This window comes from Rhinolophus sinicus, chromosome 2 (assembly GCF_057876585.1).
Source record: "Rhinolophus sinicus isolate RSI-liver-muscle chromosome 2, RSI-T2T, whole genome shotgun sequence".
Lineage (NCBI taxonomy): Eukaryota > Metazoa > Chordata > Mammalia > Chiroptera > Rhinolophidae > Rhinolophus > Rhinolophus sinicus.
The window spans coordinates 40391411-40406073 of record NC_142502.1 but is presented as its reverse complement, the minus strand read 5'-3'; the positions used below and the strand labels follow the sequence as shown (position 1 = coordinate 40406073).

Below are 14663 nucleotides of genomic sequence, written 5' to 3'. Positions count from 1 at the left end.
ATTGATAATTATCAATTTAAAGTAGCTCTTTACGTGAAAATTCCCTTATAAACATACACAGTTTTCAGCCGAATTGCAGTCCACTGCTTCACACTTCCTTCACCAAGTAAATTTATTGTAAATCGTGGGTATTTTGAAAATAGGAACATAATCTTGCCATAGAAAAAATAATAAAGGGACAAAGCAGAATATACTTCTTTACAAAAGTGGAACAATAAAAATTTTAATGAAACAAATAGACTTACTCTACACCAAGTTTCTTTTCATCAATTTATTTGGCAAAACTGGAGGTTGGATCCTGAGATTTGGTTGGATCCAATCACCAAATCTCTCTTCAAATAGTTATTAATATATCAGTTGAACTCTGAGTGCATTTGTAAACTTGAAGGACATACCTCTGAATGTCCTGCTTATTTACATTTTAGTGCATTGAGAACAGGGCACTTCACTACATTAACAGACAAGTTTTGGTAAAGTTGGGAGAGTAGAAGACAGCAAGTGCCTAAGGTTTACTTTGAGAGAAATTTCTCTTTTCTTGACTTGGTTTTTCAGAATGTTTTTTTTTATTTCTAAATAACTCATTAGTGTATTTTTGTGTAGTTTTCTTTTTTTTTTCCTATAAAACTCTGTTTCCATCTCTAACTTTTGTTTTAGGTAGTTTTGAATTGCTCTGCATTACCCTGTCTCTTACACTTACTGAGTAGTCCAAAGGAGTCAATCAGAAAAGAAGCCTGTTGGACTGTTTCTAACATTACTGCTGGAAATAGAGCTCAGATTCAGGTAAATAACCTTTCAGATCTGAGAAAACAGGAAGATCTCAGAAGTTAGTTTGGAAAAAAAGTCAGCATTTTATCATTAATGTTTTTTAGTGAGTTACTAAAAAAGATTCTTAAAAGATTCTTGAAAAGTATTTTAAAGGAAAAAAGCCTTTTCACCTTTAATGGCATTTGCTTAACAGTATTCTAATGAGGAATAGTAACTATATATATATAATTGTCCAGCATTGCCTGACACATAATGGCTAGTCTTTAAAAAGGGATCGATTTTCATTAGTTTAAGAAAAGTTAGGCAATGATCTTCCTCTGAAAACTTTTAAATAATGATGTATTAGGGCCCTGCCAAGCTCCTTGAGTCAGTAATTACTTATCCATTTGATCAATCATCTGCCTTGTGTTTTATGACCTTTAAAATTTAATTTCTGCTAATATATTCTCCAGACTTGAAAGTATGTGAAAGTTTGTTGAAATAAACAAAATATTTCGAAAGGTATTTCCAAAAAACCTGACATTTAAAGCCATGAGTTTCAAGATCCCTCTACTTACTCATATTTTTAAAACTGTATTTGCATTGATTATACTCTATCATTTTTCCTCTTCAGTCTGTTATAGATGCAGATATTGTTCCTGTTTTGATTGAAATTCTTCAGAAAGCAGAGTTTCGTACCAGGAAAGAAGCAGCTTGGGCTATAACTAATGCAACATCAGGAGGCACTCCAGAACAAATAAGGTTGTGTGATACAGATTTTTTTTTTAATTGTTTTTTAAATGTAAATGAGATAAAATTAGAAATAATACGTACTTTTTATTTGTTGATGAAACTAAAGCATTTTGTTATTTAAAAAATAGAATTTCTAATGTGAAATGACAGTGTTTTATACCAGTTATGTCATTCATTTACACTGGTTTATTTTTTTCATTTAAATTATAATTAACATCATTCTCCTTTGTAGACTATTTATGAAAACAGATTAGAAATCTGAAAAAAATAGTCTATGTTAATTTGCAAAATATATTTCATGGGCATTAAATATTTTTTAGACCATTGTATCACATATATGTTACTTTATTATATAGAAATGGCTAATAAAGTTGAATATGTACTAATTTAAAATAAAACTGAAATACCCATTTGTTTATATAATGTTCTTCTAATTGTTGTTAGATTTATCTGTGGATAGTATCTTTTATTTTTCTATACTATTTTCTTTTTTATCATAGCTTTTTTAATCTAGGTCCTTTATTGTTAATTTGCTTATTTCTTTTACTAACAGCACAAATAGTAGATACATGGGCTTTGAAGTCAGCATGCTTTCAAATCCTTCTTCAGTAAAAGTCGTGTGACCTTGACAAAGTCATTTAACTTCTCTAACATACAGTTCCTTTATTTTTTAAAATGGATTCAATAATGGATAGTACCTTATAGTAAGAGCTTAACACTTAAATGCAGTTCATACATTTAAAGTGCTTAGCGTGGTGCCTAAACGTTAAGTTCTCTATTATGATTAGCTGTTATTATTTGTAATAATCATAATTTTTATGATCAGTATTGATTTCTAAGTCTCTTTTCATCTTGTACTTTTGCTCTTTTTTCCCCCACAGCAAAGTTCTACTTTGTACTTCTACAAAAGCCTAACATCCTATAGAATTTTCTTGTTATGAAGATCCTTCCATGAAACTCAGGATTTTTTAGGTTTCTTGAAGTGACTGACTATGTAGGAAGTATTTTCTAATGAATATTTGATTTGTTTCTTAATTTGCAAAAGAAGAAGTCAGGCTACTATGCTATTTTACAAATTGAAATCTACCTATTGTGAAATCATTATCTGTCATTTTCTTCATTTATACTATTATCTTGCTCTCTCAGATTCATATCTCTATATATTGATAACATCTGTCTCTGCTTTTTATTTTCCATTCCACCTCTTTGCTTTAATCAGTACTTCCATTTCGTTTCTGTCATGAATACAAGCAGTAATAAAACAAGATCTTTGCTTTGTTCTAGTTTGTATTTTTTTAATGCTAGTGTTATTTATATCTGCTTTAGGATCCAAAGTTTGTTTTTCACCTACAAACAGTTGTATCTTTTCTATTTATTTTCATCATCATATCTATTCCATATGTCATTCCTTAAATTTATTAGTATGAATAAATCAGATCATTATTTTGCTAACCATTTTCACCATTTCATTAAGTCTGAGTATATGGGAAGAGGTCTTGATCTCAGTTTAGGTTTAGCATGCATACCACTAATGTTTGTGAAGTGTCTAACATTGCCAGTTTTTGTGCTAAATCATTTCAGTTACTGAGTACCAGTAGTATATCAGGTGCTTTCACATCTTTTATCTCCTTTAATTCCGTAACTCTCTGATACAGTTATTCATTCAACAAATATATTTGATGAATTACAGTATAGTATATGGCAAGTGAATGCTCCAGTGAAGGTGTGTACATTTTTTTTAAAAGATAGAAACTAACTTTTATTGAATGCCTATTGTATCCTCTTAGCGACCCTCTGAATTTGGTACTATTATTATTCCCAATTTAAGATGCGGAAAGTGAGGCACAGAGCAGTTACTCAAAGTCACACGACAAATAAGGAGTGGAATTGGGATTTGAAGCCATGCAGTCTGACTTCAGAGCATATTTTTTACCTTTATGCTTAATATGAACTTTTGCCAAGGGAGCAAATCAGTTACCTTATTTACATTTTAGAGAATGGAAAAAGAGCTAATAAGAACTAGAAAAGAACAAAGCATTCTGAAAACCAGTAATTTTTGTCAGCATTATTTATTAAAATTATTCACAACATGCCCTATTTTGCTCCTAGAAGCCTTGTATGCTTCTGAAACAGAGCAAACGTTTCAGAACATTAGCTGTGATTTTTTTGTGTGTGGGAAATTTCCTGAAGTTTGATTTGGATCTTCTTTTCCCTCTCCATTTCTACCTACCCCCATATGACCCCTATGTGTGTACATAGGACCACCTTTACAATAAACAACAAAAAACCTCTAACCCGCTAAGTGTTGTTATGCCATGCAAAAACAGGCCCAAGTACCAATTTGCTTGCATGTATATTTTTATAATATTTGTAATACCATTTATTACTAATTATGCTAAATTATGAGAACAGGAAGAGTAAAAAAAGTTTTCTGGTTCCTGTGTAAGTGCCTATTGAATTGTTTTTAATGTTTGAGTTTATAAGAACACTTTCCTTAATTGTTTATATAACATTTCACTGAAGAATATTTTCGTGTCATTTGCTATAAATAATATTTAAGTCTTTTTCAATGTTTTCCCCCACCTTTTTTTAATTACTCTGAAGGTATTTGGTAGCCTTAGGCTGCATTAAACCACTTTGTGACCTATTGACTGTTATGGACTCTAAAATAGTCCAAGTGGCTTTAAATGGACTTGAAAATATTTTACGTCTTGGAGAACAAGAATCTAAGCAGAATGGGATAGGCATTAATCCATACTGTGCTCTCATTGAGGAAGCATATGGTAAGCAGTCAGTTAAAAATTTATAATTACAGTCAATTCTTTTTTTAAAGTAAGATATAATTGACATGTAACATTAAGTTGATTTCAGGTGTCTAACATGATTCAATGTTTGTATGGACTGCAAAATGATCACCACAGTAAGTCTAGTTAACATCTATCACTATACAGTTACAAAAATCTTTTTTTCTTGTGATGAGAACCTTTAAGATTTACTCTCTTAACAACTTTCATATATGCAGTATTATTAACTATAGTTCCATTCTGTACGTTACATCCTTATGACTTATTTATAACTGGAAGTTGGTACCTTTTGACTCCCTTCACCTATTCACCCACTGGGTTCCCCTGCCTGCCTCTGGCTACCACCAATCTTTTTTCTGTCTATGAGCTCAGGTTTTTGGCTTTTGTGTTTTCTGTTTTTTTTTCAGATTCCACATAGGTGACATCATCCAGTATTTTTCTTTGATTTATTTCACTTGTCACAGATGACGAGATTTCCTTCTTTTCATGGCTTAATAGTAATTCCATTGTACATATTCATCACATTATTATCCATTCATCCATGGATGGACACTTAAGTTGTAAATAATGCTGCAGTGAACATAGGGGTGCATATATCTTTTCGAGTTAGTGTTTATGTTTTCTTTGGATAAATACTCAGAAGTGGGATTGCTGGCTCATATGGTAGTTCTATTTTTAATTTTTTGAGGGACTTCCATATGTTTTCCATAGTGGCTGCATCAATTCACAACCCCACCAACAGTGCACAAGGGTTCTCTTTTCTCCACAACCTCACCAACACTCATTATCTTTTGTCTTTTTGATAATAGCTATTCTAACAGGTGTGAGGTGAAATCTCATTGTGGTTTTGATTTGTATTTCCTTGATGGTTGGTGACGTTGAGTACCTTTTCATGTACCTGTTGTACATCTGTATGTCTTCTTTGGACAAACGTCTTTTCAAATCATCTGCCCATTTTTTAATTGGGTTCTTTGTTTTTTTGCTACTGAGTTGTATGAATTCTTTATACATTTTGGATATTAACCCCTATCAGTTATATGATTTGCAAGTATTTTCTCCGAATCTTCTATTTCTCCTATGCCTTTTCATTTTGTTGATAGTTTCCTTAGCTGTGCAGAAGCTTTTTATTTGATGTAGTCCCACTTGTTTATTTTTGCTTCTATTGCCCTCACTTTTGATGTCAAATCCCAAAAAATCATTCCTAAGGTGAATGTCAAAGAGCTTACCACCCGTGTTTTCTTCTAAGAGTATTGTGGTTTCGAGTCTTAAGTTCAAGTCTTTAAGCACCATTTATGGAAGAGACTGTCCTTTCCCCTTGTATATTCTTGGCTCCTTTGTCATAAATTAATTTCCCATATATGTCTGGGTTTATTTGGGAGTTCTCTATTCTGTTCCATTGGTTTGTTTTTATGTAAGTACTATACTGTTTTGATTATTACAGCTTTGCAGTATAGTTTGAAGTCAGGGAGCATGATGCCTCCAGCTTTGTTCTTTCTCAAGATTGCTTTGGCTATTTGGGGTCTTTTGTGGTTCCATACAAATTTTAGGATTGTTTGTTCTATATGTGAAAAATGCCACTGGAATTTTGATAGGGGTTGCATTAAATTCATAGGTTACTTTGGGTAGTGTGGACATTTTAATACTAATTTTTCCATTCCATGAGCACAGAATATCTTTCCATTTATTTGCCTTCTTCAGTTTCTTTTATCATAGTTTTCAGTGTACAGGTCTTGAACTTCCTTGGTTAAATTTATTCCTAGGTATTTTTTTGGATACAATTATAAATAGGACTGTTTTCTTAATTTCTCTTTCTATTTATTAGTGTATAGAAACATAAAAAATTTTTATATATTGATTTTTGTATCCTGAAATTTTACTGAATTAGTTGATTAGTTTGAACAGTTTTTATGGTGGAGTCTTTAGGATTTCCTATATATAATATAGTCGTCTGCAAATAGTGACAGTTTTACTTCTGTCTTTCCAAATTCAATGCGTTGTCTTTCTTTTTATTGCCTAATTGCTCTGGCTAGGACTTCCAATACTATGTTAATAACAGTGCTGAGAGTGGACATCCATGTCTTGTTCCTGGTCTCAGAGGAAAAGCTTTCAGCTTTCCACCACTGAGTGTGATGTTAGCTGTGGGTTTGTCATTTGTAGCCTTTATTATGTTGAGGTACATTCCCTCTGTACCCAGTTTGTTGAGAGTTAGTCAGTTCCTAATTAATTTCCATAAGCATTTCCCCCCTCCAATTCCACAGAAATATTTTGTATAAAAAAAGTGTAATATTTTTTTAAATACTTTTTAAAGTTACACTTAATTCTGTTACCATAGCAGTTTATTTTCATTATTTGCCTTCTTTTTACTTTGTCCTTATACCCAAATACTTTATATTGATACAATTGCAGTGCATGTATAGTTTTGTGTTCCACTTTTTAAGATTTTGGAGAAATTTTATATTTCTACATAATATTTGCATTTTTAACAGCCACATAATATTACATTGAGTGAATATTGTGTGTCATTTTAGCCATACTGAGTGCAGTTTTAGCCATATGCTTGTGCTTGACCATTTATTTGTTCCCATTTTGTTTAGCACTTTACATATGACAAAATAAGCATCTTTCTGAATATAGTTTTTTTCTGTTGAAATAATGGGGTAAAATTTTAGGAATGTTATTACAGTTTTAGGCATAGACCTGTTTCTAAGCTTTTGGTATGTTTCTCATTTTCCTTTCCAAAGACATGTTACTTGACAATGTCACTGGCATTGTATGAATCTGCTCTAACACCTCTACCTGTTTTGTTGATTTTGCTGACTTCGCAGATGTAAAATAGTATCACCAAGTTTCTTTTACATGTCTCCTGTTTTATCTCATGTAGAAGGTGGTGTGTATTTTCCATGTTAGTGTGTTTCCTCATCTGAATTCCATATTTATTATACTTTGACCAATTATCTATTTGTCTCCTCTTTGGTAAAAATTTGAATTAATTTCATTTTACAGTTGTTTACTTTAATATGGCTTTTCTCCCATTTTTTATTTTTTTATTTTAATAAGATAAATCATGTTCATTTATATTTAATAAATGACTCGATCTAATCATCTATTCCTTCATAGTTTACAAATTCCCTACAGAGATGTGATTATTTTATTTTTTTCTTTTTGGCTAGATTTTTCTGATTGGATTCTTAAAACACTTAACTCACATGGAATTTATTTTAGGATAAAGCATGAATATAAGTTGATGTTTTTTCCTTTTAATGGATTTCTGTTAAATATTCCCTTGGCGTCTTAAGTGCCATTAACTTGTATGGTTGATTCAAGCTTTTATTATGATTCTTAAACCATGCCTGGGATATTACTTTGCCTTTATTTCAAATTATATAATGTCACTGGTTAAGATGTTATATAAATACAAGGTATTAATCAGTGATTTAAGAATGTTTTCTTACTACGTTAATTATATTGACCCCAAGTTATACTAGAGTTTGTCATAGTCTATGATTGTAAATAGATATGACTATTTTACTTATTCTTTATGTCCTGCAATAATATAATTGAAAAGGTTTATTTATAATTAAATTAAAAATATTTTCAGCATCACTCAGATTTGTGTGTAGATTTTTTTTTTCTTGTGAGCAATAAAGTAGAGTGCTATGGATTCTCCTTATCCAATCAAAATGGGCTTTTTCAGTTTCACTTATTGGTGGTACTTTTTAAAAATTACATAGTAGCTATATTGGATTTACAAATAGTACTCATTTATTCCATATTGATACTCTCTGGCTTATCCTATAAGAGAATGTACATGTGTTAGTTTGCTCGAGTTTCACTTTTTTCATTTGTTTTTGTTTTGTTGCTTTCCAGGTTGTGCTTTTTATTTAGCATAATTACTCTGGAAAAGATCTGTGGAGTTACATAATGTAAGACTGTCATTTTAAAATTGAGAAGCTAAAGTACAGAAGAACCAAACTTACCTGAGCAAAATGACATAACTAGCAGGGTAGAGTCTATGACCTTACTCTTAGGCATGTGCTACTTCCTCATACCATGCTGCCCCATACTCTCATTCTTGAAGAATAAGGCAATAGTGTTGGTTATCAGTACGTGTGAAATTTAGATAAAAATAACAATCCCATTCTCAGTGGACTGATGGATGCTATTAAATCATTATTTTGATTTAAATATATGTTGAAACTTGAATAACAATTTTGTTTTTATATATATGCTTTGTATAATAGGTCTGGATAAAATTGAATTTCTGCAAAGCCATGAAAATCAAGAAATTTACCAAAAGGCTTTTGATCTGATTGAACATTACTTTGGTGTAGAAGACGACGACCCCAGCATTGCACCTCAGGTGGATGAAAACCAACAACAGTTTGTGTTTCAGCAGCAGGAAGCACCAATGGAAGGGTTTCAACTTTAACTTGGTGGGGGAAAATTAATGGCTAAAAAGGGTATTTTCAGATGTCTCTTCTTTGTTACAATGTCAGTAGAAATGTTTGACATGTTTTTATGTAGAACAGAAAAAGAAGTTGATGCACTTTTAAAAAGCAAAAGTTTCCATTCAGATACAACACTGTAATTTTGTTTTTATTTTGTGTGCCTGTATTTATGTATTTTATTGTTTTATCTATTTTTAATCTATGAACAATTAAATAAATTATGAAATTATTTAATAATTTGAAGCTTGAAAAGGAGAACTTTGATAAAGTATTACATACGGTTCTGAATTTTTTTTCTAGCATTCTTGGAAACTGCATATTAGCAGTACAGATATTTATAATTGCATTTTGGCAGTAAGTCTCACAGGCCCAATCTCTACTAAATCTACCTCTAACTTGAAGCAGAAACAAAACAAAAAAGCTTTAGAAGCATGAAATAGTATAAAAACTAAATTAGAATGTGAAAATATCTATTACCTTAAATTATAAATCACTGTGCTGTAGGTTAAACTTTGCAAAAGAAAAAAATTACAACAGAAAACCTGTAAAATTTATTTATAAAACACAGAAGAAATAATTGTACTGATCACCAATTAAAACGTGACAATTGTGAAGAGATAAACTGTTCTTCATGTTGAACACATTAAAGTGATTACACAACATTTAATATTTGTGTTTTTAACATATAAATGCTATTATATTAGTATATTTTGTATTTCGACCAAATGTGCTACCATTTTTGAAATAGTGTTTTATTATTTTTTCACTCATTTTAAAAAGCATCATGATAGAGATGCTTTTATGAATCTAAAGTAGTGCTGCATAGCAAAAATAATACTGTAATTCTTTCTCTGATTTTTCAGAGCAGTAATTGAAGTTTCATTTTCTGTTTAATAATGAATTTAGGTATTTGAATGGCAAAATTATCCTGGAGAAATCTACTTGTTATGTGCTAAAGTTTATTAAATACCCTTAATGTTTAGACGTTAAAAGATGATATTAATGAAAATTGCTAAGGATTCTTTAATATACTTGAAATCTATATTAGGAAAATTTTTGATAATACACAGAGGGTCATACTGCTTCTTGTCATGAATCAGTGTATTAAATAACATCGTATCAGATTGATCAATATAATGTATGTGTTTATGTATTAAAAGCAAAACCTCTTCAAACTGAAACTTAAAAAAGTTTCAATAGAAAAATTACATATATATTTATTTATAGATACATATATACAAAGGGTGCCAAAAAATGCATACACATTTTAAGAAAGGAAAAAACTGTATTAAAATTGTAATAATATATACCGATGACAAAAGATGAATACAAGTCATATGTATACATTTTTTTGGCACCCCTGGTATGTGTGTGTCTGTGTTACTCTCACAGTACTATATTTGGTAGAGTTTTCTAAACAGATATGGTTGAACTTGGTCTTTTCATTTGTAGTTATATGCAGGTTATTTACATTTCCAATTATAGAACTAAAATACTTATTTAAAAAATAGTTTACTACTGTTTTAAGATGGGAACTGAAGCATTTTTGATATGATTCATAGTCTATTCTGTAAAGGAAGATTTTTGTTTATGATAGCATTTATAATGTTTCTGCTGGAAATCAGAGGCGTGTTACAAGAATAAAATGTATATATGAGTAGTTTTAAATAGTATGGCACTTTGTAAATTATATATCTTGAAAGTAAACATTTGTCAAGACACTTAAAACCTACAGCTATAAAATACAGGTTTAAATGGTGTCCATGATGCTGACTGTATCTGCCAAACCTCTTCTATATTAACTAGAGGATTGTGTCTGTGCCCTTTTTATTGTAGTGGAAGTTATGTAGCATAAAAAGTTTTTCTTTTGCATTACGTATGTTTAAAAGAACAGGGTGTTTATATTAAAGGTTACCAAATTGATGGTGAATTTATCAGATAAACACTTTTGTGGTATGGATGGTTCAAACTATTAGGTGACAGGGTATTCCACTCTTTGTAATCAGTTGACTTAATAATGCAGCATAATTCATAAACTAACCAGCTGTGCCTGCTTTTATTTTGGGGGCCCTGTAGTCACATTAACAAATCTCTAAGCCAAGTCTTTCAAACAAAATAGTTCTTATAGAAGGAAAACTAATATGTATGTTTGTGTGCGTGTGCACGCGTGCACACACACACACACACACACACACACACACACACACACACACACAATAACCTTTGATGGGAGGATGTTAAAATTTTAGCCAGTAAAACAAACATATCTCTAACTACACAGATGACCATATTTTAAGTATTCAAATACAAAGTTATATTTAATTTCATTGATTTGTTACTTGGATAATTAATTTGATTAGATTTTAATACAAGGGACTATATAGTTGGGACCAGCTATTGACATGGTGATGACTTCATTGAACCAAGACTAGCAAATACTCGTACTTTGTTCTTAACAGTTTTTTTCCACATGACTACTTCTTTCAAATGAACAATTTAAAATGCTCTAAAATATAGTTTCATTACTCTTCACTGACCTTTTTTGGGAAAAACATGTTTTTAACTTGCTTATCTAAGATTTATTATACTTAAATCTGCGAGAAACTGTGCCAAAAAGAATAAAACATGTTGCAAAGAGGAACACATGCAACATTAATACAAAAATCAAGAAAATACTTGAAAGAGCCCTTTATTTAATTAAATTCAGTGTTTTATTGAATTTTAATTTTTACCAAACTATGCAATTTTGCTTGTTTTATATTTATATATAAGTACTTGACTCACTGGCCTGTTTTTGTTTTGTTTTGTTTTGTTTTGTTTTTTTACTATAAGTATTTTGAAAGGTGTTCCTAGGACTTAATTTTTAGTGTTATTTTGTTCACTTACTGGTAGCACCAGAACAAGAAAGCAAAAAGTAACTAAATAAATAAATAATAAAATCTGCTGGCACAGAAATAACATCATTTGGTAACTAAAACCTATTTGCAGTTAAAAGCTTGATTTGTAGGGTAAAGGACTAAAAGAAGCATTACCTTTGCCTTCATATTTTTTCTTCTCTTAAGAAGGAGCATTATGGAAAAAGTAACTATACAAAGTCTTAGTGGATTTCTGTTGCTGTTCTAAATTCAGCAATTTACTGGCTGCTTTGTGCAACTGTGAAATCAAAGTAATTGTTAACCTTTACTCATTTTAGTTCATAGCATTACTGTTTTATAAAATGTGACATATTAGGAGCCAATATGGTAGGGCTCTAAAAGGACAATGCATCTTTAAATTCTGGTTGGGGAGTGGGATGAAGGGAAGATGTTGCTTGACTAAATAAATCAATATCTGAGCAGTATGCAATATTATGAAATGTTACAGTACTATATTAAAAATAATAAAATACTATTTTACAATTGCATTCATATAAATGTGTCTATTTTGTTTGTTCTCACTTGTGATTGTGTATTCCTAGCGGAGCAAAAGCAGATGCCCCCATTGATTAAAATTCTATCCACTTTTCTAAAACCAGCAAGATTTTTGTTTGTAGCATATCTGATTGAATTAGTATGTTCCTTTTGCTTTAGAATCCGTGTGTTCTGCTATAATAGGAAATGTGCCTGATTAATCTTTGTATCTCAAATCTTGACAATTAGTGGGCATTCACATATTTGAGATTATTTTTTCCTTTTCTGTTACTTTAATGCAATACAATACCTCTATCTAAGGAGTAGAGGTTTAAACCTAATAAAAAATCGGAGGGAATGTCTGATTTAACTTTCCTAATGTACTCTGGAACATAAGGTCACACAGTAGCCAAGCCTAGATCCCCTAGCCTAATGTTTTTCTTTCTTTTGGTTGGCTTCATTTCCTTTAGTATTTGAAACTACGAGTATGCTAATCACAGAGTAGTGAAAGTAATTGAATAAGTTATTTTTAGGGTGCCTTGCTTCCAGTAAGGCAGTCAGCAATTTTAGTGGCAAATGAATTAGAACATATGAAAATACAATGTACAGGTCAAACACGATAAACTTCAGTATACACTGGGGTTCAGCTTCCCAGAAATCCCTATGGACACCCTTGAATGATATGTTTGCTTAATTTTATTTATGCTCTTTAATTTTCTTTCCATTCATATTTGGACAGTTGATTAGTTCAATGAGCACATGATTCCCTCCGCCCCCTTGTAGCACATCTAATGATTTTTATGTTTGTTTCAGTAGTTTAAGTTTTAGGAGACATATGCATTGTATCATTATTAATATCACTAACATTTCAATTTTCCATTGTTAGGAAAAATCTTTTTCAAATAATTGCACTGGCAAGCAATGCTGTACAGCACCAGAACTAAAATGTTGATGGGGGCAACCCCACCAAGTAAAGAACTCAGTAACTAATGTACCAATAGTAGACTTTAATTTGTAAACAGTAGACAGTTTAGAGATTTCAATGTGTAATACCCCAAAGTGCCTGTTCTTTAAAAATTGAATGTTTTCAACTTGTGGACAACTTTACTTTTGAGGGATCCTTCCTGTTCGCTTTCAGTTATAGTTAACATGTTTTTAAAATCTATTACTGATAATAGCATGGCAATATTTAATATACTCTATTTAGGGCTTCAACATGACTTTTCTGAACATTCTCTCATTTAAATTGTTTTATTATAAAATATACACAGAGAATAATGTGTAAGAAGACTGACTAATAAAATGAACACCTATTTATTCACTACTCAGCTTAATAAATTATCAGACCTTGTGATCTTTACTCTGGATTTTATTAATTCTTGTGTTTTTCCTCATTGTTCAGCTCACATGTATGTATTCCTAAGATATATAGATTTACTTGCCTGTTTTGAAATGTATAAAATGGAGTATTTTATGCATTTTGTGATTTTTTTTTTTTAGCTCAGTGTTAACTTTTGAGATTCATGTTGATGCTTATATCTGCGGTCCATTTTCTTTGCTGTATACTATTCCATTTTGTGGTTACAGCATTATATCTCTAGTAGGGCAAGCCTTCTCCCTTCTCCGTGATTGTCTTAGCTCTTTGCATTTCCATATAAATATAGAATCCACTTGTCAAATTCCATGAAAGGCCCCATAGGGATTTTGGAGGAAATTACATTTAATCTATAGGACAAGTTTGGACAGCATCTTAATGATACTTTCAATCCATGAACTTTTTTTAAATCTTCCTTACTGTATTTCAACAAAATTTTACAATTTTTTCATAAAGTTCATTCACATCTTTTAGGTTCTCTCCAAATAAAAAAAATACATCGGTGTAAAAATAAAGACTGTTGTCTTTCTAGCTGACCTATTTAGTCATTCCTTGCCATAGCTTACTATATTTAAATAGATATCTATTTCTACTTGCATCCTAGAGTTAAAATTTTTCAAAGAATAATTTTGCAATACAGTATACAGTATTGGAGAGTATACAGTAAGGAAATTTTTTCTGAACCTATTACAACAATTTTTCTATGTGAAACTTGACGATTTGTACATTTGTATGACTCACCTTTTTCTCATGTGAAAAGGATATTTAAGTTATGCCATAAAACTGACAATCCTGGCTTGCTAGCCTAGTCTTCGGGATTTTTGTTAGGGATTGAAAATTATACTGGTCCTTTTAAAGGAGGAAACATTTTCCCTTTACCTTTTTCACTTATCCCCCAACCCTCCTCCTGTCACAACCATCAGTTTGTTCTGTCTCCATGAGTCTTTGTTTTGTTTGTCTGTTTTTGGTTTTTTAGATTCCACATATAAATTAAATCATGTGGTATTTGTATTTCTTAGTTATTTCACTTAGGATAATTCCCTTTAAGTCCATCTATGTTGGCACAAATGGCAAGATTTCATTTTTTATTGCTAATATTCTGTGTGTGTGTGTGTGTGTGTGTGTGTGTGTGTGTGTGTGTGTGTGTATC

At 31.0% G+C, this 14663-nt stretch overlaps 2 protein-coding genes across 4 annotated transcripts in view; one reads left to right on the top strand and one right to left on the bottom strand.

The window, feature by feature from the left end:
* KPNA5 (karyopherin subunit alpha 5) overlaps positions 1 to 12152 on the top strand; it is a 43458-nt gene extending 31306 nt beyond the window's left edge. For 2 of the 3 annotated variants that reach the window (XM_074333483.2, XM_019741357.3), the window contains 4 exons: positions 655 to 780; positions 1379 to 1506; positions 4102 to 4280; positions 8543 to 12152. In XM_074333483.2, coding sequence (XP_074189584.1) covers positions 655 to 780; positions 1379 to 1506; positions 4102 to 4280; positions 8543 to 8730 — 621 coding nt within the window. In that variant the 3' untranslated portion in view covers positions 8731 to 12152. Of the gene's footprint in view, positions 1 to 654; positions 781 to 1378; positions 1507 to 4101; positions 4281 to 8168; positions 8225 to 8542 lie in introns of all 3 variants that reach the window. The other variant, XM_074333482.2, reaches the window with a different exon arrangement.
* The window catches only part of FAM162B (family with sequence similarity 162 member B), a 46811-nt gene that overhangs the window by 22531 nt on the left and 9617 nt on the right, over positions 1 to 14663 (bottom strand). The gene's annotated exons all lie outside the window — the stretch shown is intronic.